A 25,841-nucleotide genomic window follows, 5' to 3' on the forward strand; every position below is an offset into this window, starting at 1 on the left:
TTCAGATGTTTCATAGCTTTTGTACTTTCCAGAACAATGAATATTCTTTATTCTAATGTCTGAACAGTCTGGCAACTATATTTTATCCTACTAGGCCTCATGTCTCGCTTAATGTTATGCTACATTGCAATTTGTGATCCGTCCTTAGCAATTGTCCAGCAGTGTATTATATTTATTATATTAATATATATATATATTAATATTTAACTCATATTAATATTTAAACAAAGAAGCAAAAAAGTTGTCGAAACCTAACGAATCACTTCTGAGGAAGGCGAAACTGAAAACATCAAAATCCGTTTATTGGCACAGAAACCTAAGAGGAGTAGAAAAAACAATTATTAAAAACATCAAGTTTCATAAGGCAATCAAACTGATTTTGACACTTTCAATACCTCCTGATACCTCCGTCGACAGCGTTTTTGTTTCTTCTTAGCTTTAATATTACTTTTCAACCCCTAAGTTATATACGTTTTTTACTTTCTTTTTGACAAGGATTTTCAAGATAAATATATAAATGCGTGATTACGGAATACAATGTATTTAATTAATTTTATAAACTGTACTTGTTGTAAATGTAAAAATTACTATAGTTTCGAAATAAAGACTCGAAAAGTTATATGCACAACAGAAAGAGATGATCTTGATGGATTTTAAATTTTCCTAAGCCTAGAAATTAAATGCACAAAATTTACAAAAAAATATTACACGTGACAGGCATTTTATAATATGGGCATTCAAGACAAAAGGCATTTCCAGGTAATAGGACCCATCTTTCCTGTAGATAATAAACTCCCTGATATATTTTGTTTACTACAATTTAAATTCGAACATAGTAAAAAAAAAACTATTAAATAAATTATCGTTCTATTTTCACGTGCACTTTTCAAAAGTCTTGAATACTACTAAGAATTCGATTTATTAGATATTAAAATGGAAGATCTGCTATTTATATTAATTTTTTTTAAATACTTAAAATTATCAAGTATGCATGGCTGTACATAAAACGGCATGTTTTTAAATTTTTTAATGGCTTTACAGCATAAATATATGCTTTGCGCGGTAAACCAACAATATATTTTACTTCAAAATAAAATTATCAATGAATATTTACGAATCTAAGCTTTATGCCGTAAAAACTTTATAGCATTAATAAATTTATCGTAATATATTTTAATGCCTTATATGTATAATTTACAGGGATACTTGTTTACATTTCTGGTTGGAGGGGCTATAATATTCTTTATAATCGCTTATGTGAATATGACTCTTAAAAAATGTCCTGGAATGTCAAATAACTCTTTTGAAGGTAAAAGGAGGTCAGTTTTCTCTGCTCAATTTGTTCGAAGTTTGTTCTATTCAGACATCAGTATATTTCTCAGAATAGGATCAGTCGGTAAGTATTTCCCTTTAACTATATTTTAAATATACAGTATATAGATTAATAAAAAATTTAAGAAAGTTTTGAAGTATAAGAAATTCACATAACTATCATTCACTTAAAAAGAAACTGAGATGGCTGGGTACTAGCTTGAAACATGTCGTCAGCTATTTCCAACTTGCTAATTTTTGAATCTGATCAAGTTTTTAAACAAGCAATAATATTATTATTTAAATATCCTTATTTGAAACTTTTGCTAATACCTTATTTAAAAGTTTTACAGAATCTGTTTCATTTTTAATTAATTTTTAGATTTAGTAAATTAATAAATAAATTACAAAAAATTATTAATACTAATTAAATGTAAACTTATTGTATTTTATTATTTTTTATTTGTTAATATCTTGTATATATTGTGTATGTGTGTGTGTGTTAAACGTCCTATTATAATAATAAAAAATAAGAAAAAAGAATTCTAAATGTCATAAGAAAAAAAATAAGAAAAAAAATTCGTATTTACTTTTTATTATTTTTATTTATAGTTTTTGGACTGGGCGCTTTGATATCTAGTGGTTTAGAGGTTTCTTCTGTTTTTACTACGCCTGATGGATGCATAGATGAATTAAATATGATACAGCCCATACTACTAGCCTTATTCAACTTCATACAAATGCATTTTCTTTTTATGAGTACTAAGGTGAGTATAGTATAAACATTACATTAGAATCACGGGTGACACACTATTTTCGCGGGTGGTGCGCTAAAATAAAATTATTCCTGTTTAACGCAATATCTAGTATATAAGTTAAGTTTGATGAACGTCAAAATAAAATAAAAACAAATTTAACATTATTAAATAGAGAAGAAATTCGTTAAAAATTTATTGCAATATTATGAAATAAAAATACGCAAAATAAGATCAAAGAATGAAATAAGATTAGAATAATAATAAAATAATTTCAACAGAAAAAAAAAACTTATCAAGCATTCGACAAACTTTTGGGAATTTTCCACGGATTTATTTAGTTATTTTCAGATTTAAATGTTGCTTGAACAAGACGTCCTTTAATTTAATTACGAATATTTAACCCTGGCAACAATATTTATTTTTGAAAGAGTGAAAAAAGAATAATTTTATTTAAATTTTGTTAGCAAAAATAATGATATTGTAAAAAAAAGTTCACTTCATCAATGAGTGAACCGTAATATTAAATTTTTTATTCAGTCTACTTTTAAAAAATTTATGAAAGTGTACTTTTAAGAAAATTTGTTAGATAGTAAATAAATAATTTGTTTTTCATTCAAATTAATTAGATAATATTGAAACTAGGTTCATGAATGGAACCTGCCTATTTTAACGAAATCAGTGGTATTTCCAGTAGTGAGCAGGGGTGCAAAGGCATTTGCCCTAGGCATATGCAAGTGGTATTTATTCGTTTAAATTGTATCGACGATTTACAACTTTAAATTTATTACCGCTTCTTTTAGGAACAAATAGGATTTCCAAACAAATTAGGAGATTTAAAATATTGTAGAAAAGATTACTTAAAAATTTTATTTATTTAAATTTCAGAAAAAATCTATGTTTTGCAGTAAGCAATTAAATTCTTATAATAGAATAATTTCCGCTTATACAGGGTTATTCATAATTCCCTCCTCCTATAAACGCCATTTTTCTTTACTGCAACTGGCTTTAGTGGTACATGTTACTGCCATCTGCCGGCAACTGCTTAAATTAAAACTTGAATACTTTCGGAATAATTTAATATGTTCTTTTTTGCCATATTCGTCTTCGTTTTTTTACTATAACGCTTCGAAACCCCGGAGGGAATTATGAATAACCCTGTATTTACCCAAAATATTAAAATTCTAGCTATAACTAGTTTTCTTATGATTAAATAAATCCTAGATGTAAGTCATGGCGTAATATTGTTATTACCTGATTATTTTTTTACGTACGGTGCACTCATTATGCTGCCTGTGATTCAAGAGGCGAGAAATTTGGAGCAAAAGTTTGCAGAAATACTCACTTTGTCGCATTTATTAAAAAAAATATAAGTATAAAGCATGGGTACCCGCAAAGGGGCTAAGAAGGGGCTTTTGCACCCCTAGGAAATCCTATAATTAAAAAATTATAGATTTGCTGTAATTCTCTATAATTTATTTTCATTATAAATCATTATAATTAATGCTTTTTACGTGTCGTACTGAATCTATTCTGACTTCTAGAACAGTCGCAAAAGCTGCATTTTTCAATTTATTACAATAATTAAACAATATTTTCTGTTTAATTAGAAGATATAACAAAGATATTTCAAAATAAACTGAAAAATTAAGGAACACTAGCCTAACTGCTCTTTTGTTCTTAATAACATAACTAAATTTAATAGCATTGTTTTTAATAACATATTTAAATGGAGCTTTTTTTGTTTAAAAATTTAAATATTATCAAAAACGTGAATTTTTTGCCATAATTTGTTGGTTTAGTAGATTTTGATTCAATTACTAAAATTGTGTATGCAAATTTCTGATCCCCAATTGTAAATTTATCTTCAGAAAAAAAATACTATTTTCACCTGATGTAACCCTCTCCCATGAGAAAATTTCTGCTGACTCACTTGGTACAAATTTAGTTTCAAACTTTAAATATGTTATGAATGTAGTTGTAAAAGCGATTAATTTTATTCGTTAGAGAGTAAGATATAATTTAAATTTTTAACAAAATTAGAAAAACAGCAACTTAGATTAAAATTAACTGTAATCCTCTTCCCACTACTGCGGAATTTCTTTACCCATATTACTTAAGTCAAGTTTCACTTATGTTTATTTAATTCCTAAGTTCATAGCTGTGGCCCTTGGGTAAAAAAAATTGAAAACCTCTCATTTAGATGAAAGAAAAAAATACTTATTGAAATGCATGCTTCAAAATGAGATATCATGAAACAAGTTCACTGCTTCCAAAATCATAAAGAATAAATTTTAAAAAAATAATAAAAATATCGTAATAATGAATTAAATTGAAATATACAGATAGAACATAAAGTTTCTTTTATTTAAAAGGTTTCAACAAATTAAAAAAACACCACTAGAAGAAAAAAAAATGTCTTAATATATTAAAAACTATGCTTACGTTACGCGAAACAAATCAAAATATGTTTTATTGTCCCAAGGAATAATCACCAAATGATTTAAATAAAACCATAGCTGTCGTCAATCAAAATGAACTATCATTATTTCTCATAACTGAAACATTTAGAAATCTTTTCTCCTGTATTCAAATAAAATTCTGGTAAATAGCTTTATAGATTAATATATTAATTTTTTTTAAATACNTTACCCATATTATTTAAGTCAAGTTTCACTTATGTTTATTTAATTCCAAAGTTCATAGCTGTGCCCTTGGGTAAAAAAAATTGAAAACCTCTAATTTAGATGAAAGAAAAAAATACTTATTGATATGTATGCTTCAAAATGACATATCATAAAGCAAGTTCACTGCTTCCAAAATCATAAAGAATAAATTTTAAAAAAATAATAAAAATATCGTAATAATGAATTAAATTGAAATATACAGATAGAACATAAAGTTTCTTTTATTTAAAAGGTTTTAACAAATTAAAAAAACACCACTAGAAGAAAAAAATATCTCAATATATTGAAAACTATGCATACGTTTATACGAAACAAATCAAAATATGCTTTATTGTCCCAAGGAATAATCAGCAAATGATTAAAATAAAACCATTGCTGTCGTCAATCAAAATGAACTATCATTATTTTTCATAACTGAAACATTTTGTAATCTTTTCTCCTGTATTCAAATAAAATTCTGATAAATAGCTTTAGAAATTAATATCCAGAAAAAAATGTAAATTAAAAAAAAAGTTAAATAATAAAATTTTCCTTCTCTCCAGCGAAATAATTCAATGCTTCACTTTGGGTGCTGACTTTTGTTGTGCTTATTATGCATTGGTTAAGACAATAGTTAGAAATAAAAGTAACGATAATGTTGCTACTAGGTTCTTAGAAATTATCAAGGTGCAGCATTCTCCTTAATCTTTCATTAGGCTAAATTGAGGTGTTCTGCAGTTCAGTTGTTCTTACATTATATTGCTCTTGCATTTATTTCAAACTGAATAAAAAAAGAGAAAGTAGAAGCGTTTATGCTGGTTGTAAATAGTTTTCTCGAGGTCACATTATTTCTCCTTTCTCCACACTTTCCCCCTCTCCATTATCATAGTTTCGAAAAATTTTGCTTTTTTTCTCACGGTGGTGCGCTTCAGTAAAAAATTGGAATGCACTAATATGTGGAAAAGCAAGATTTTCCGAAATCATGGAAAGGGAGAAAGTGGAGAGTGGGAAAATCACGTACCTTGGGAGAGTGGGAAACCTTGAGAGATCTATTCTATTTACAAAGAATAAAGTTCTACTTCAACAGCAATTTATGAAAAATAGAGTAATTTTTTATACGAAATCTTATTATAGGAAATGGCAAGTTCTTTTCGTTGGTTTCGTCATATTGCACTTATGCACTTAGTGGCGACAAATCTAGCCATATGGATTAGAATAATGATGTGGGAAAGTGCAAAAGATTGGTTAGATGCGACTCATCACAAACATAACTCTAGTGTTGAATGGGACCATACAAAAATCAATTTTAGTCTGCACTCTCTGGACTCAGATGAAAAACATCAGGACGAGTTTTATCATAAACCTCAGCATCGAGTACACAGTAAGTACATTTCTTTATTATACATAATTGATTTAGTATAATTCTGATTAATTTTTATAAAATTACCATTAAAAGTTGATTTAATAGGAAATCGATTTTATATTAGCATTAATGAAAAACTAAACTTGTTTGTGTTTGAAATTAACACCACTGTTAAAATAGTAATCTGGTTTTCCCGTTATCTTTTGTTGCTCCCTAATAGATTTCATATGAACTTAAGGAGTTGTACAGTTATAAATAAATCTGTCATCCCCCCTATTCTCACTAGTTCTGCTCTCTCTTTAGTATGCCTGTTAAGGCAGAGAGGTGCGATTGGTTTTCAGTGGCGCCATCTATAGCCAAGAATTCGACTTCTGCCACACCGGTACGTCACATCCGTTTATAGGGCTGACCCAATCATACATCCATTCATTCATCCACAGATCGTAATTTTGACCTGAATCAGAGAAAGATCAATCACCAATTAAGTACGCCCAGAAATAATGATTTGTTATGGGAACATGGAGGACTTTGCGACTCGATGCATTTAACGTGATCCGTCACCATTTACTACACAGGGAGTTTTCGGCCGTCGGGGTTTGAACCCACGAACTCTCGGACTTGGGCCCAGCGTCTTACCGACCAGGCTTTCCCGGCCCGCTAGTTCTGCTACTGGAAATATATTACCAACTGCGTCAGTTAAAAATAAACAGTTTATGAATTGAACTGGAATCACAAATCATGCACGATAGAAATATGGACTTTTGATAATTTAATTGACTTAAACAATACATAGCAACTGAATTAAACAAATAGATGTTTATTGATTTTTAATCTTTTACCATTTTCTCGTGTTTAAGTCCCATTTTGCGTAGCAAAAACAATTAATTAGTGTTATGTTTTTCTCGAAATCAGTATTAGACCTAAATTCTGGAGGGAAAAATCACTTTTTAAAAGTTAAATGGGTGGAGACATGCATGCTTCAAATATGGCCTCTGAACCATATTTTAGTTTTGAAATATCAAAATAATAATAAAATTATCTGAGTTTATTTATATTATTTTAGGAAAACTACCTGGTTTTAGAATGTATTTATATACTTATTTTTAATTTAATGCTATTAATAAAATTCATATTAATTAAAGTAATGTTATTAACTTTTTATTATACTTCAAAATCACAAAATTTCCGAAAGTGTTCAACACTAACTCAAATTAAACTAATTATAAACATACAATACTTAAAATGTCGTTAGTTTTTGAAAAAGGCTTATTTAACTCAAATCAGCTAGTGGTTCCCTCTTATTGTTCCCATTTTTTTAAATAATTTTTAATATATTTGGTGGGTTGATTTTAACCACGGAAGCATTGTTTTTCGAGCAGTGTAACTTTAAGCTATTCTTAAGATTAACTCATTTGGGCTGAATCTCGAATTGCAAGTTTGTAGAGAGTAGAGGTAAAATTAAGAAAAAAATTTTTTTTGTCACATTTAAAAAGAGTGTACATAATACAATCAACTTCAGTTTAAAAAATTTTAACAACTAAGAAAATTTTTTTCGTGATTGCAAAAATAACATATTTGATAACCTAACTTCGCTGCTTGTCCGAAAGTAAAACTGATGGAGAAAAATTGTTTTGAAACTTTTTCACAAAATGTAATAGTCGCACTCAATTTTGAAATTTCATGCACCGAGCGAAAAAAATCTTTAACAGCAATTTTTTTAAAAAAAACTAAAAGTTTTTCCTTTTTATTTTTTGCTTCGCAATTTTCAAAAAAAAAAAAAAAAAAAAAAAAAGAAATGCTTTAAAAAAAATCCTCCTCCTTTTCATTTTATTCATTTTTGAAATTCTTCATTAATTGAATTTTATTTCGTTTAAATACAATAGTAAAAATCAATTTTATGCATAAAAAAATTCTTTATTCCAGTGTTTTCAAATATTTTATTCCAAAAAGTTTTTTTTTTTAATTTTCTTCCATCGAACAATTTTGTTAAGTAATTTTTTTCGCTATTTCCTAAAAAAAATTTAAATTTGTGTTTACAAAACAATGTTTCTCCCCTTTTTATTTTAGTCATTTTTAAATTTCTTCATCAATTGAATTTTCTTTTCGCAGCTACATCCAAATGTTTTTGGGAAAGTTTCAAAGTACACAACGAAACAGAGGGTTTGATGACTTATCATGTCTGTGTACAANTTAATTTTAAAAATTTTTAACGCTAACATGATATAATTGTTTTTTAATGTATAAATAAAACATTTTGCACTAACGACAATTGTTTTATCAACGTCTTTGCATTTCACAGCTAAAGTTTCAACGCACACTTTTCGACGTCCGACGTTCTCGGAAAGTTGTTGACATTGGATAAACAAAACACACTCTGAGATTGTTTTAAAATTCGAAAAATTTTTTGTAGTAATAGAGGAGACTTCTATCTTCAAATTCCACACATTTTTAAAGTGAACAAAACATAATACTGAATAGCAGCACTTGAAAAGTGCCAAATTCGAATTTGCACAAAGTAGCCTCCGCTGCACAAAGTAGCCCCACATGACGGTAACTCAAATTAAATTAATTATTAACATACAATACTTAAAATGTCGTTAGTTTCTGAAAAAGGCTTATTTAACTCAAATCAGCTAGTGGTTCCCTCTTATTGTTCCTATTTTTACCAAATTTGGTACAAAGCCCAACAAAAGAGAAAAACATGTGTTGGTTGGCTATATTTTTTAAAATAATTTTTGATATATTTGGTGGGTTGATTTTAACCACGGAAGCATTGTTTTTCGACCAGTGTAATTTTAAGCAATTCTTAAAATTAACACATAAAAAAATTTGGACTGAATCTCGAAAAGCAAGCTTGTAGAGAGTAGAGCTAAAATTTTAAAACAAAAAATTATTTTCACATTTATAAAGAGTGCACATAATGCAATCAATTTCAGTTTAAAAATTCTTAACAACTAATAAAAAAATTTTCGTGATTGCAAAAATAACATATTTGATAACCTAACTTCGCTGCTTCTCTAAAAATAAAACTGATAGAGAAAAATTCTTTTGAAATTGTTTCACTAAATGTAATAGTCGCACTAGATTTTGAAATTTCATGCACCAAGCAAAAAAAAATGTTTAACAGCAATTTTTTTTAAGAAAAGAAAAGTTTTTTCCTTTTTATTTTTGCTTTGCAATTTTCAAAAAAAAAAATGCTTAAAAAATAAAAACGATTCCTCCTCCTTTTTATTTTATTTATTTTTAAAATTCTTCATTAATTGAATTTTATTTCGTTTAAATACAATAGTAAAAATCAATTTCATGCATCAAAAAAAATTTCTTTATTCCAGTGTTTTCAAATATTTTATTCAAAAAACGTTTTTTTTTTTAATTTTGTTCTATCAACCAATTTTGTTAAGTATTTTTTTCGCTATTTCCTAAAAAATTTTTTAATTTGTGCTTACAAAACAATGTTTCTCCTTTTTTTATTTTAGTTATTTTTAAATTTCTTCATCAATTGAACTTTCTTTTCACAGCTACATCCAAATGTTTTTGGGAAAGTTTCAAAGTACACAACGAAACAGAGGGTTTGATGACTTATCATGTCTGTGTACAAAACTCTACAATTGGTGAAATATGGGAGAAAGCCATGCCTTATTTGTATCCCTTTATTGTACAATACAGTTTAGTTGCCACTGCTATTATTTACACAACATGGTCTAACCTGCAAGTGCAACGAGTCAAACTGCAACGATTTGCTGCTGTTTCTGTTTACGGCAGAGAACAAACATCAGAGGATATTAATTGCGGTGGCTCTACTCGTGGCATGTTTTTAGGATTTTTAATTCTTGTCGTGGGAATTATTGCTGTTGTATTATTTTTTGTTCTTGCAAAAGATAGAAGTTTCAATGTTCACTTCATGATTGCCATAATAGAATGCGTTATATTTGCTCTCTCTACTTTGATAATAATAATTGGAATAGTACAGATTAAGAAAATGAAGAGTAAAACATCAAGACAAGGAAAGTTATCAGATTTTCTTCAAAGAATAGGGTTGCTGGCAGTTTATGTATATGGTATTTGCAACATCATTGTAGGCGGAGTTTATATTGATACATTGGAAAGTTTTGTCTTATTTATCGATGGCTTCTTGATGGTTGTTCAAGCATGCTTGCAATCATTATTTATCCATCAAGTTTCAAAAAAGAGACTTAGTCCCTTGAACATCGATGAAAAGCCTGGTCGTCAAGTTGTTATCTTCCTTGTGTTTGTCAACATTTCTCTTTGGATCCTCGAGTCATTTACAACTCAAAGGCAGCTGAGAAGTCAACTGCAACTGAAATTTTATGGAGATATTGCTTGGCCTGTAATAACAAGAATCATTATGCCTTTTGTCATTTTCTATCGATTTCATTCAGCTGTGGCTTTATTGGAAGCTTGGAGGAAATCTTACCGTGTTAAGCAAAATTAATGAATGATACAATTTGCCAGTACTATTTGCCTTCCTCTAATAAACTAAAAACTTCTTATGTGCTGATGAATATTTTTAAAAGAACAATATTATTTTATATTTTTATTCATGTATAGCATATATAATTAAGTCATTTAATTTGAAAACCAACTCAGTCCAATTTTAGAAATACTACGGAAGGAACTCAACCCAGGCATTTGATTTCAAATCAACAACTTTAAAAAATACTGTGGAAAGGGGTTGAATGGCATCTGGCATTTGATCCAAATGACCGAATTTTCAACTTCTATGATTCAAAGCTCGCATCTTAAGTATGCTCTTTGGGCACACGGAAAAATCAACTCGCCCCTCATTAGAGGTAGCGCAGATCCGTATTTGTACCGCCCGTCAGAGAGGAAAGAGTTTTAAAACTAAAACGAATTTTTTTTGTACTAGCCAGAAAACAAAATTAAAAATTTTGAAACATTTATGAAAGATTGTGGAAGGAATAGTTTTCGATTGTAATCCCTCAAAGTGACTATTTAGACAAAAATAGACTATTTTGGAAAAATGTGGATTTATCTGGTTTAAAAAACAAATGCCTTAATTGTGTGTTATAAAAGTAGCAGGTGTATTTTTAAATTGGTTCTTTAAAACTTTTGGCATGTAAGTATCATAACCATTGGTTTTGATTACAAAGGGCAATTGTATTTTCATTGCTGAATTCGACGAACAGCATGACAAATAAGCTTAATATTCATTCTGGCAGAAATGAATATTAATTATATCGTGGAATTTCGTTTCAATATCATTACTTGCTTACAATTTTAATGATATATCTTTTTAATGATACAATTTTAATGATATAATGATATATCACATATTCTGCTGGTTATGTTAACGCTGTATGAGAAGTAAATAAAATTTTTATGCGATTTTAAAGCATTTTGTCATTTGTATAGAAGTGTCATATTTAAAAAATTTTGTAAATGTGAAATTTTTTTCCCTCTAAATTCCTTAATACACATATGAATTTAACAACTTCATCTTTTAAATTAAAATTTAAAATTAGATTACCTCGAATAATTTATTCATGCTTAAAATACTAAAATTTATTATGTTGTTACTATAGTCATACTAAATATTCGTACATGGAATTTTCAACGCATGATATGTAGTTATGGAATGAAACACTTCGATAATGTTTTTTTCTGATTATTTGATCAAATTTTGCTGGATTTAATTTTCACGGACTTGATGATGTCATCCATGAACTACAAATTAAGTTACATAAAGTAATAGATTTTTCTCATCTAAATTAATATATTTTTTCCCCAATGGAAACAGGCTTAGCATCTTTAAATTGGATATAGAATACAATAACAATAATTTAGACTGGGAAGCGTAAAAAATTTACCATTCGAAAAACTGACTGATGGCTTTAAAAAAAACGAAAAGCAACCCCATTATAATTCGTGATTTTGTAAGTTGGAACATGTTGATTCTTTTGTTAGTTGCAGAAGTATAATAAAATACATTCGAAAAAAGGATATGAAGGTACCAACCAAACGGAATATTTTATTCAACGTTGACTTAATTTATTTATTTATATTTTTTGGTGCATTCGAAACCCTTTCTTATATATTATCTTGAAAGATTGTTGAAACTTTGGAAATATTAATAAAATTATTATTATACGAAAAATATCAATTTAAAGCCGGGTTATTTTCAACGAAATAAAACAGAAAATCTAAATGAGGAAAACGGACTAATGAGATTGCATTCGGCAGTTGTAATCTTATGTTTACATTATTTGTATGACAGTTTTCTAAAATATGTTCGTTAAAGAAGAAAAAATAAAGCATGGTGGATTAAGTTACCCCTCAATAAGGGGTAATTAAGAGCAACTCTAAGAATTTATATCTTTTAAATATCTTTAAAATTTATATCTTTAATTTATATCTTTTAAATATTTGGATTGTGTTAGTAGGTGATGAGGTAACAAAAGTATAAAATAAATATACACAATCTACTCAAAGCAGTAAGAATAATGCGTAAATTTTTTTTTTTAAATTTTTATTTCAGTAAGTTTAGACAATAAAAGTAAAAACCAAACATTTTAATTTGAATCTGATTTTATTTTATTTTATGTATCCGTCACTGAACAGCCGAGCCAATTCTTGGGTTTACGACTACTAATGTTCAACTTTATAATTTTGAACCCAATCTGGAAGACAAGGGAACTCCTGGATCAAGTATTGGGAGAAATGTGCTTTTTGGAGGACTTTTTTTATGGAATTAATCCGTATTTGCGTTATATGGTGAGGAAAACCATGGGAAACACCCACGGTTAGCCTGACTGCAAGGGGACTCTGACCCATGATCCGTCTACTACTGAGAGTATTTTACGTCATCATAGTGGTCCGTGCAAGCTGGATGCGGAATTCGTATCCCGGTTCAGCTCATTGGAAGGCAAACGCTCTTTCCTTGTCGTAGTACACGGCTAGGGGCGCTTGCCTATCATGACCTGTGGACCTCTTCAGAAGCACGTGAAGATACAGTTCATAATAGAAAAAGCGCCCCTAAAGCGTATGACGACATTTCTGGGTATGGGTTGCTTTGCAATTTTAATCCTGATGTGTGTTCTTTTGAACTTAGAAGTTTGTCACAACATTTATGCAACCCCCTGTTTTATATAGCGTTTTTAAATTTGTACATTTCGACAAAAAAAAAAAAAGACTAAAAATGTCATTTTCAATAAAAAGTGGAACAAGGGCGAGAGAAACCTATTGCGGATTTGAAATCAGTGAAACAAAAGTATTTAAGGTCTAAAAACTCTCATAAAACAGAAAATGAAAAAAAAAAAATGAAGAAATAAAATGTGCTCCCCAGTGTTATTTAAAATAGTATAATAAAATTTTACAACGCGAGCTGAAAAAAATTACACTTTTAAATTATTTATTTTTTCTTAGAAAGTTATTTTATTAAATTATTTTATGTACAATTCCTATCCTTATTAAATATATTAAGTGCAGTTTAAGATGCAATTTTAACAACACATAGGAAATTTTAATTTTAGTAAAACAAGTTGTTTTAATTGATTCAAAGTAATCTATTTTGAAATACTTGGTTGGCTGAGACTCTGTATGGTAGTGGAACAATTATGAGTAAGAACTCATTTTTAGAAATTTCTGATTTGCCTGGCTCTGAAAGACCAATAAAATCTTTTAACAGACCTACTTATAACATTTATTAGTTTATCTTAGTTTATATTCAACCTTCTTTGCATCAATAACAAATGGAAAGAAATCTTTCGTTGCATTTATATAAATGCTTGATCTTGCCTAAATTGGCTGTGGGGATTTTAAATCTGAAATTAGTTTTGCTCTTAGAGCTACAGATTTCTTTTTGTAAATTGCATTTTTAGTCTGTTTTTGGTCAAAATGTGCATATTTAGAAACATAATATAATACAAGAAGTCTCGTAAATGTTGCGACAAACTTTTAAGGAGTTAGCGACATCATCAGGATTAAAATGTCATTGAAACCCATGCCAAGAAATGTAGTCATACGCGGTCAGTGTCGTTTCCTTATTTTGACCTGTTCAAAAGCACGTAATGAAAAGTTCATAGAAGGGGAATGATGCTGCGTATGATGACTTTTACAGGTATAGTTTCCTTGCAATTTTAGTCCTGATGATGTGCTCCAACTCTCCGAGAAGTTTGCTCCAGCATTTACGCGAGTCCCAGTTATATATAGCGTCTTTAAACTTGTACGTTTCGACGAAAACTAGATTAAAAATGTCATTAAAAAAACTCTAGCTTGAAGAGAGAAACCGATTTTGGATTTGAAATCAGCAATGCGAAAATATCTAAGATCAATGAAAAATAATGTTTCTCAGTGCAGAACTTGATAGGTCATCTGTATTACAAACTATTGCAACTCATGTAAAACAGTTGAGATACCTAAGCACCACATGCATATATAACACATTTATTTCTAATACAACAAATTTTGTGTCCTCTTTAAGATCATAAATAAATTACTCTATAGTTCTTACTCTTTCTTTGATTTTTGATTGTTCTTTTTATTTTAAAAATATTTTGTATAAAAAATTCAGTAGAAATTATAAATTAATGTTAATATTTTTCTAATAGTCATTTCGATCCCCACCATTTTATTGTTTGTAGGGGTGAGTAGAGACAGGGCAGAAGTGACAAAATGCTGAAAAATGGTATTTTGCCTAAACAGTTTATTTAATCTCATTAAGCCTTAAATTTAACCTAAAATTTAACTCATTAAACCTAAAATTTGATTTTTCCTTGAGGGTAATGGATAATTTAATAAAAACTTAGTTACAGAATTTAAAACAGAATGTAGAAGGTAGTAACATGTAATAAAAACATTCTCACTTTTAATTTGATTTGGATCAAAAAATATATAGTCTGAAAATTAACTATTTCACCTGTATATGAGAACTAAAGAATCACGTTAATAAATCATTCCTAGTTCTGCCCCCTCTGAATAAACATCATTATTTTCTACATTCCTGTAATTTAAAGAGGAGGAATGGAAAACATATTATTTATACATTTTTATTGGCAATACTATTTTTTGTTACTTTACCTAACGAGGAAAAAAAATTTGTTTCTTGAATTATTTTTTTTTATGATATGGAAAAAAAATATGATGCGATATTTTTGTATTAAATATTTAGATATTTGAAGATAATCCTGAGTAGATTGTATGACATGGCTTTGCAACCATATTGATGACTAAATAAAAAAAATTTTCCCGATAGATAATGATTTCTCCAAATTCTAGCCTTAATCTGGGAATTATAGTCCTTAATAGTTAGATCAAGAGAGCGGTCCAAAGTTTGGACCCTTAAATGTAAATTATACTTTTGCTAGAGAATATCTTCCATATCTAGAGAACGAATAGAAAAATCTTTACACACAATTATAAAATTCGTTTATAGAAAGATAAATGAATGTATAATTATAACTGTGTGCTATAAAATTTCCCTATTTTTGTAACACAAATAATTTTTAGTATTTATAATTTTTAATATTTATTAATTTTTTTAATATTCTGTTTAATAATCGCAAAAAAATTTTGAGTAGAGAGGTAAACAAATTTCTAAATCATTTTAAAGAATATTATTTTATATGGCAAAATGCAAAATGTAAACGAAATCGGTTGAATAATGCCTGAGAAATCGAATTTTAAATATTTGACTTCTTTAACCCTATATTTTGGGAGTCAGGAATCATAACCTGGTAAGCAAAGAGTACGTTTTTATGTCTGATTTCATATTTTAAAATACCTTCTGCACTAATTTGTTAACATTCTCCGTCTCCAACCATTGAGTCCTTAGTACGCATAAATACAAAAGTTATTTCGAGTGTTTCGTTTATTTTTTGCTCACTGTATATTAAATCAATTTTTTTTTAAATTTATTTTAATTAAAATATGAAGCAACGGTTATATTTTAATTAAAAAAATTTTTTAATTAATGATAAAAAATTTAGTGAAATAGTTTTGTTTTTCAAAAGTACACAATTCAAACTGTCAATAATTTGAGTTGAGAACAATATTTTATTCTTTACTCTGTATTTTCTTTTTAACTGGGCTGCAAATACTGAGAGTATTCTTCCCTCCTTTCCATTCTATATTATTTCTATAGCAGTACTATTCTTATTTTTTCTTCACTAGTGAAGAATTAAAGAAATGAAAATTTTTAGTAGTTCACATGAAGTTCAATAGATGGCGGTAGATGGGAACACTCTCTTCGGTTGAAATCTAGAAGTTATTTTCATTTGAAAAAAGAATTCTCTTTTTTTCAACGTTTCGATGATATTGCAGATAAAAACAGAATATTTATGAGTTTGTTTACTGTTTTAACATGATATTTCGAAAAATTAGAGAAAACAATTAATTTTTTTTAAAAATTATTATTGTATTTCTTAAAAAAATTTATGATTCAGAATTTGCAAATTTTAAAAAATAACAATAATATCTGTCGAAAGAACAACTGAAAGATAACTATAAATTACTGCAGAAATGAAAAACAATTGAAAGATTTCAATAATTATCATTTTCTACTTATTAATACTATTGATATTAATTGTTGCACTTGATTAATTTACCAACTCCTAACTTTGAAAGACTAAACCATAAAACTTCAAGAAATAAGTTATTAGTAAAAATGCGTAAAGAACACAAAATTTTTTTCTTCCTTTACTAATAATTTCTTAATTACTTTTTAAATTATTTGAAATATGGAAACAAACAATTTATCCAATAAATAAGCTAAAAATGATATAGTTTAGTCGCTAATAGTGTATTAGACATGTGTAGAATTTCTGCTAAAAACAAGAACAATTTCTAATTTGAATTCTGACTTGTAAAAGTGAGTATTAACTAGAAGCGTTATTTTATCCACATGTATACAGGATGTTCCGTAATCACCTCTATTAATATATGAATTTAAAATTTTTAAGAAGCCCAAAAAGTACATAGATTAGTGTTCTAAAATTAATACTCAATCATGAGAAAAACGCTATGTATAACGAATCACTTGTGAGGAAAGAAAGGCTTAAAAAACATCAAAACTTGCTGGATTGCTGCTAAAAATAGCGAGGAGTTGAAAGGATATTATCAGAAATAACTAAATGTCACTTTAAGCATCAAATTGGTTTTGATATTTCCAGTTCCGTCTTCCTTATTCTAGAGATTCCTCAAATTTCGATAAGTTTTTTGTTTGTTTGTTTCTAGTTTAAATACCAATTCGGGGCTGAGATGGCTCAGAAGTTAAGGCACTAAGCAGTCATTGTGAAAAAATCGGGTTAGGTCCCTAGTGGTGGTAATCTTGTGTACCAACTTGTCTAGGAAGTAAAGGCGGCGTGTGAGCAATGCAGACCAAATTGTCACAATCATGCCTTTGGTCATGAAAATGCAGAATCTTTAATTTCTACTAGCCCACAACGGGCTGGATGTGCATTTTCTTTTTGACAAGGATTCTTAATTTATGCGTTAAGAGCGGTCATTACGGGACACCCTGTATATTTATTAAAATTTCTGGAAGTGACCAACTTATATTTTTTTCAGAGTTGATTGTCACAAAATTACTTCCCATAGTATCATTTGTATTCAACTTTACATTATTTTAAATACTATGGTATATTTTAAATTTATCGTGGGTATTGTAACATAATACAACCTGAAAGAAACATGGTTAATTAAGCCGTATATCGTGTTGTAACTGTGTATGGTGTTGTAAACATGTGTCAATTTGTAACCTTGTATCGTATTGTTATTGCGTACCGTGTACGATATATCACAGTGCTATGCAATAAATTTTATGATTTATTTATTTATTTCCTTATTATGGTAGAGAGCAGTGAATTTCAACAATGTAATTGTTGAACACGATGCAAAGTTTCTTACAGTGTAATTTAAAAATAAAAAATTTTCTGAAAAAACTAAAAATTATATTTTTCCGAATTCTGTTAAACTTGTATCTTTACACAAATTTACGATTTTTTCTTTTTTTTTTTAATTTTGGAAACATGTTATAAAAATGCAAAGTTGGATCTCGATATTTTAAAATTCGATACTCTTTCATGGCTCTGTGTATTGTACATGTTGTTACGATTTAATAAATATACAACCGAATTAAACAGAATGTAGTCTTTTTCCTACAAATAAAGTAAAACTGTAATTTGAGCGTTTAGATTATGATCGAAAACAGAGGATGGCGTCATTAGTCCATTTGCAGATTAAAAATCTGAGCAGTCCAATATAACTGGGATCAGGGGTAAAGAAAGACTGTCGCCAAAATTACTATTCGTCCCTTTTTCCCTGTCTGCTTGTTATCGCTTGATAATTACGTCTTCGTCTGTAGATATTGAGTAAGAAATCTTTCTTTTAGAATTTAAAGCTTATTTTATCTTTCCCGTAAAGAAGAAATTTGGTGTTGGGTATCATTCTTATCCTTTTTACAACTTGGAAGTTCAGAAAGATGAGGAGAATTGTCATGAAAAGGAAACATGAAGATGAATGGATTTTTTTTTTTTATCTTTCTTTTACTAGAATTTGAAAAAAGCAAATTTTTAAAAATGGTTAAAAAAAAATTCAATAAGGTAAGGATTTTATATAAGTATTTTATTTTATTTTATATCCGTCGTTGAACAGCCGACCCAATATTTTTTGGGTTTACGACTACTAATGTTCAACTCCGTAGCCTTGTAATTTTGAACCCAATTCAGAAGACAAGGGAACTCCTGGATCAAGTATTAGAAGAAATTTGCCTTCGTGGAGGACTTTTTTGATGGAACTAACCCGCGTTTGCGTTACATGGAGGGGAAGACCACGAGAACCACCCACGGTTAGCCTGACGGCAAGGGGACTCTAACCCATGATCCGTCTACCACTGAGGATATTTCACGTCAGCACTGTGGTCGGTGCAAGCCGTATGCAGATTCGCATCGATCAGCCATCGCCGGGAATCGAACCGGTTCACCTCATTGGAAGGCGGATGCTCTATCCCCTGAGCCATCGCGGCTCTATATAAGTATTAAAAAAAAAACTAATTAACTAAATTAAAAAAAAAAAACAGAATCAGTCAATAACAATTTATGCAAAAAACGTTATTTTAAATACGATATAGCCGACAAAAAGAAATCAGTCTGAGCCCACAAAACAGAATCAGTCAATAATAATTTATGCAAAAAACGTTATTTTAAATACGATATAGCCGACAAAAAGAAATCAGCCTGAGCCCACTGTTTGAAATAGGAGCCAGCTTGCGACTGAAATGGCTAGGTGCTGAATTGTTTCGTGCCGAAAGTTAATATGACAGATAAAGGATGGAATTTGTAAGTATATAAATTAGAAACTTGCCATGCAAAAAGTCAAATGAAATAAATTAATGATACTGCTTATTTACGAATATAATACTTCTAACTTAGTACAAATGATATTATCTTCAGATTTTTTGTTAAATTTAATAAAAATATCAAATGGATTTTGATATATTTCTTTAGTTTGAATCTTAAAAAAGTAAATGAAAACTTTATCCCGTGCCCGGGCGTGACTCACCTGTGCTACACTGTAAAAAATTCGGTTCAAAAAACTGTAAAAAGTATCGGCACCTTTACCGTATAACCTATTTTCTCGAAATATTCTACGGAACAAAAAAGATAATATTTTTACTGTAATAATTACCGTAAAATCAGTGAATCACTCTAATTACATAAATATTACAGTAAAAATTTCGGTGCAATACTTTACGATAAACTTTTGGCTACTTTCACCCCATCTGGAGCATCACGTGTAAATTGCACGTATAATTTTCTTAAATTGTCAGATAAAATAGAGACTACTTTTTCACTTAAATTCTAGTCTTTCCAAATTTTCCATATAGTTAACAAGTGTATCCGGTTTTGCCTCACTAGTGGGGTAAGACTGGGTAATTTGTCTTTTTCTAGAAAAAAATAATTATAAAAAAAAGTTGCACATAAATGACTTTTCAGGAATAATATTATACATAACTAAATAATGAATATCTTAATTAAATCTGACAGTTTCTAAATCGAACAGTTTAATTTCAATAGGCCTTAGAATCTTAGCTATCCGATATTACCCCACTTTCCCCTATGTGAAAACATAAAACATCTATAATAAAGATGTCTGTTTATACGAAATAGATATTTTTTGTTTTACGTACAACTTTGCCCTTAAAAAGATCTGTGCCTTCAATTTAAATATAAATAATTTAATTTATATGTTATTGTGTCTTCAAAATAAATATAATAATCTAACTCTTGAGCTATCAATTTTTTATTTTGTCCTTTTAATATGTCGCTCAAATTAGTGTTGAACATAAAAGCGCACTTTCTCTGAATAAACACATCGAATTTATGACTCACGAAATATAAGAGTCTTTAAACTATAAAATATATTTTCTCATAGTTAGGGGGGTTGTCGAAAGTTTGGGGTTCTTTGTTCATGCTTTTGTTGAATATAATCATATCTGGAACTATCAATGCAAATGAAATATTTTCGCATACCATTATAAAAATCGTTTTTCAAAAGACAATAAATATTTTTATTTTTGTTTCATTCTATTTTTTTAAAGAATTGAATAGTAAGGTATACAAATTTTTGCATTATTTAAAACTGCATAACTTTTACTGATATTATTGAAAATGAACAGAAGTTATGAATTGTACCTATAAGAGCAGTTTAAGAAATAAATAAGTAAAGCCTTCCCGCAGCAGCTCGTTTTCAGCTAGGAGGGTTAAGGATCCACAATTTCGTGACCAACGGTATGATTTTATTTTTTTTATAACCGTCGTTGAACAGCCTACCCTATTTTGGGTTTAGGACTACTAATGCTCAACTCCGTAGCCTTGTAATTTGGTACACAATCCAGAAGATAAAGGAACTCCTGAATCAAGTATAGGGAGGAATATCCCATTGTGGAGTACTTTTTGATGGAACTAACCAACCTTTGCGTTACATGGAGAATAAAACCGCGAAAACCTCCCATGGTTAGCACGATGGCAATGGATATTTTACGCAAGCACTGTGGTCGTTGCGAATCGTGTGTGGATTTCGTATCGACAATCCATTGCTATGATTCGAACCCGGTTCACCTCAGTGAAAGGCGAACGCTTTATCCCCTGAGCCACTACGGTATTATTGTGGTAATGTGGTTAGGATTGCGAACAGGCCGCCTTTCCAGACAAGCTGGCACCCATCAATTTGAAGCTGTATGAGCATCAAGCCGACACTGGGGATCGAACCTCAGTTCTTCACAATGACAGTTCAGTGCCTTAACCACAGCGCCATCGCGATTCATCAATTAAATAAATAAATAAAATAAATAATGAATATATCAAATTAATAAAATTAAAAACAAGCAGTATCAAAAGTCAGTTTAAGACTAACTTATTAAATGTTGCCGCCAAAAATATTTCATTGAAGTCACTACAGGTTTTAAAATTTGCATTATTTAATTATATATTGAGTTAATTGGCTATATTAGAGCAATTCCAAGTATTATAATGTAAACTCAACCATAAACAAATGTTGCAAACACATTAAAACAAATTAGTTTAGTTTTAACTAGTATTGTATTTTTTAAAGTTATTTATGCATACACATTACATATTAATTTATTATATTATTTTACACATACAGTACATAATTCTTAGAATTGGTCTCATCGTTTCTTGTTTTTTTTTTAATAAGATAACATCGCGTAGTACATAAAATATTATCTATAATAATTATAAGAATGAGTTAAAAGACATTTTTTGAAAATTAAAAGTAGAATTCATTTTGCGAAAAAGCATGATTTTTTCCCATAAAATAAATTTGTATTTTCTACAATAATCGTTACATTACTGATAAACTATTATATTACATGTCCAAAGCTTGAAAGTGGTTTAAAATTTTTGTGAATTCTTTAATATCGAAAAAGAATATACTTGAGTAAATAAAACTTGCCATATAGCACTATCTTTTGGAAAACATTTATTATTGGTTTTTCTAAGATTAGTTTTGATACGTAAAAATAAACACAACCTCCATCTTTAAGTTCAATCCTTTGACCTTTCCTAAGAAGGAGATAAACCCCTCAAAAATAACTTGAAAGGTGTGGTTAAAGCGGCTTTCTTTTATGAATTTTGAATCCTCTTTGAAGATTTTATACCAGCATTTACTTAATACAATGTTTATTTCGCTTTATTTTTTATTTTACATATAATAAATCTATTTGCAAAATAAACACATTGAGTATAATCAAAAATATATGTACGTATGTTTAGAAAAACATATCTTAAGTCAAATGCTACATAAAATAAAAACGATAGATTAGACTTGGTCACTTCTAGTTGTTATAAACTTTATCCAGATGATTTGATCATTTTGATATAAGTCACGATTAAACTAAAGATATATTGACTTTGGCAGTGAACACAAAAAGAGCACCAGGAAAAAAAAAACACTAGAAAATCATTTCTTAGGATAAATCATTTAATTAGATTAATTAGGAGTGATTTTGTTTAAGTATAGAATTTCTTAATAATTTTTTACCACATTTTCATAAATAATTTTAATTAATGCTTGTACAATGAAAAATCTACAAACGACTAATGTTTTAACAAATTTTGATAACAATAATTCAAAAAAATAATTATTGCGGAATTTTTATTCTTTATTGTATTCATAAAATTGATATTTCCGAAATGCTATTATTGCTTCTCATCTCACATTTAATATTAATTTGCAAAGTATAGTTTATAAAATCAAAATCAAAGGGACTTAAATAATAATAAAAAAAATTCTAAAAGAAATATTTAAAATGCTTTTGTGATTGAAACAATTTTTTTAAATTCATTTGTTATTGCATATTAGACCTTAGTGTTAATTAAAATAAAAAAAATTTTGAGATATTTTACTTCAGACTATATTTTTTAATTAAAATTAATTTCAATTTTATTATACTTGCTGTTCTTGAAATCAACAATAGTTTAAAAAATAATTTTTTTTTGCTGTTCACTCTCACCCTTTTACTTACTTTCGATTCAAATATTTAAAAATTCACGTAAATCGATCGAAAGATGATATCATGACCATTAAACTGTCATTAAATTCGTTTGTCATTAAACAGTCGTAAATTTACATTTTCTCTTTTCTGGTACTTTTTTCCAGTGTCTTTTTTGCGGTACTTTTTTCTAGGTGTTTCTCCTGACTTTTTTTTCCGTGATTTGACACCCCAAAGAAGCAATGAGTTTAAATTACTTTAGTACAGGGGTTGACAAACTTTTTGATCATCGACCCCTACATAATTTTTCGAAATCTCCATCGACCCCCATAAAAGTAATTTTCTGTTAATTAAGATAAAACTCTATTAGATACTGTGTTTGTACATTTATTTTATGATTTTGAACATTTATTAAAGTAATAGTACATAGTTATGAAAAATATTTTAATGTTGAAATATAAATACCATAATATTTATGAAATAATAAGTAATTATAAGTAGAAATAATAAGTAAAGTAACTACGGATTTATTGCTTCTTAATCAATGATGAGCAGAAAATGGCACAATAATCCAATCAGGGATGTCAATGTTTTCCAAATCAACAAAACGCAGTTTAAAATCGTCGCTCAATTTTTGAAGATTACCTGTATATATTTCCAAGTCTTTTATTTTTAATTGTCACATATCTGAAAAACACAGATAATCCTTCGACCAATCGACCCTTCCGGTTCAGATCGACCCCCATTCTACCCCCTGGCTCAGATCGACCCCCGCTTATGTTAAATAGACCCCTGGGGGTCTATATAGACCACTTTGGCGACCTCTGCTTTAGTACGTTCTGTCATTTCTGTGTATTGAATCTGTCACTTTTGGAGTTACCTTATTTAAGTTTACCATTATAACATTAAAAATGTTAAAAAGTTAAGCGGTAAAAAAAGCACAAAACGAGGGTATCTAGAGAAAAATTCCATGAAAAAAAAAGAAGAAAAAGTCCCATTGGTATCAGAATTCAAAATCTAAAATTCGCACTTTAAAAATTATATGAATTTAACATCTGATTCCGATCGGGTTAACAAGCGGATTTTCATGTAGCTGATTTCTCTAATCGTGAGATATGTTTTATTTATAATTAATACCTGAAGATTAATTAAAAGCTTAAGGAAGGGAAATGTTTTATATCTTAAAAGTTTGAATTAAATGATTAGTACTTGAGAAGCTCCTAAAGTTTTCTTACATTTTTTTATTTGAGCTGAAATAACACATTTAATAATTTCTTAAATATATTTTTTCCTCATCACAATATTAATCCCTTAAAGAGACTAATTGATACATTATGTACGGTAATTTTATTATAGGAGATTTACAAGAAACGTTAAATATAAAAAGTTCCTTGTCATTAACTTCAAATTAATCCATGTATATTAATTAATAGTTTCAAAAAAGACCTAATTACATTCGGATAAATATTCCATTTCATTAAATTAGGGCAACCATTCAATTTAACTTGGTCAGTTGATTTATTGTGTTTAAATTTTCATTGGAAAGTAATTAGATATTATTAAACAGTAATTAATATACGAGAAATACGGAAAGGAACTTCTAATATTTTATATCTTTTACGTGTAAATCTTCCATATCGTTGGCACTTCGCCAAAAGCTTGAATTGCCGAGTTGAGTTTTTTATTTTTGAACAGTGTCCATTTTCTTAAACACACAGTTTAAACTGTGTCCAGAATGAAATGTTCACAGACGGAATTCGTGTTTTTGACCTGGTGCTAGTGACACATTAAGTATTAATTAACAACTATATCTCAAAGGATTAACCTTGCGATTAAGTTAGAAATATGTTCAAAAATGAAATATTTTATTCTTATACAATTTAAAAAAAATCAGTACTTGATAATTATTTATTGTATACGAATATTATAGTTGAAATTTTGAAGTATTTTCAAATGTTCTTAAGTTTTCTAATAATTTAGTTAATCAGTAAAAAACTTGAAAAGTTGATAAATTTGCGATAAAGAAAGCGCTTGTTAAAATTGCTTTTGGGAGACTTGTAAACATGATAGATTATTTGTTTTCCCCCACTTTTAAAAAAATGCTATTATATGCTATTATATTATGCTATTATATTATTGCTATTATATTCTGCTAGATTTTTAGCTTTAAAATTTGATTTGCTTATTTATAAAATCAAAACCTTAAATTTTTGAATAATTTTGTTATTATTATTCGTATAAAAGTTGGTGAGATATTTTAATATGACATTTTTGTTATAAAAATAAATCGATATATGGTTGATATTCACGTATATTTATAAATCGATATATGGTCGGTATTCAGGTATATTTATACATCGATATGATCGATAAATATAAAATAATACATCGAAATATCTTAGTTTTTGATGCGCAGTTTCAATTCACATAAAACAGTGAAAATTTTCTGAAATGTAAGTATTAGATGACAACAATATCATTCAGAACTTGCGAAGATTAAAACTAATACCCTTTGCCAAAATCATTTATTTTGATAAACAGAAAGAGCTTCATGAAGCGGGGGTGCTTATGACTACTTCGTTTTCAACTTCCCCCGATTCCCTTTACACGTAATGACTAAAAAAAACAGAAGACGACGTTTGTTCCTTTGAGAAGATTAAGTTGAAACATTTTTCGGTAGATAAAAGACTATAATATAAACAGGATCAAATATCGGAAAAATAGACATTTCATTTTCACTTAACTCTGTGTCAACA

General features: G+C 28.6%; 1 protein-coding gene and 1 long non-coding RNA gene across 2 annotated transcripts in view; one reads left to right on the forward strand and one right to left on the reverse strand.

Annotated features, from left to right (window-relative positions):
• Positions 1–11,469, forward strand: part of LOC107443756 (proton channel OtopLc-like) — a gene marked incomplete in the record, with an annotated part of 27,734 nt that extends 16,265 nt beyond the window's left edge. The window contains 4 exon segments of the mRNA XM_043044659.2: positions 1,207–1,396; positions 1,924–2,078; positions 5,867–6,113; positions 9,614–11,469. Of these exon segments, the coding sequence (XP_042900593.2) occupies positions 1,207–1,396; positions 1,924–2,078; positions 5,867–6,113; positions 9,614–10,548 (1,527 nt within the window).
• Positions 1–25,841, reverse strand: part of LOC139427066 (uncharacterized) — a 78,021-nt gene that overhangs the window by 33,874 nt on the left and 18,306 nt on the right. The window lies entirely within an intron of this gene.

The sequence above is a fragment of the Parasteatoda tepidariorum genome, chromosome X1 (assembly GCF_043381705.1).
Source record: "Parasteatoda tepidariorum isolate YZ-2023 chromosome X1, CAS_Ptep_4.0, whole genome shotgun sequence".
NCBI classification, from domain to species: Eukaryota; Metazoa; Arthropoda; class Arachnida; order Araneae; family Theridiidae; genus Parasteatoda; species Parasteatoda tepidariorum.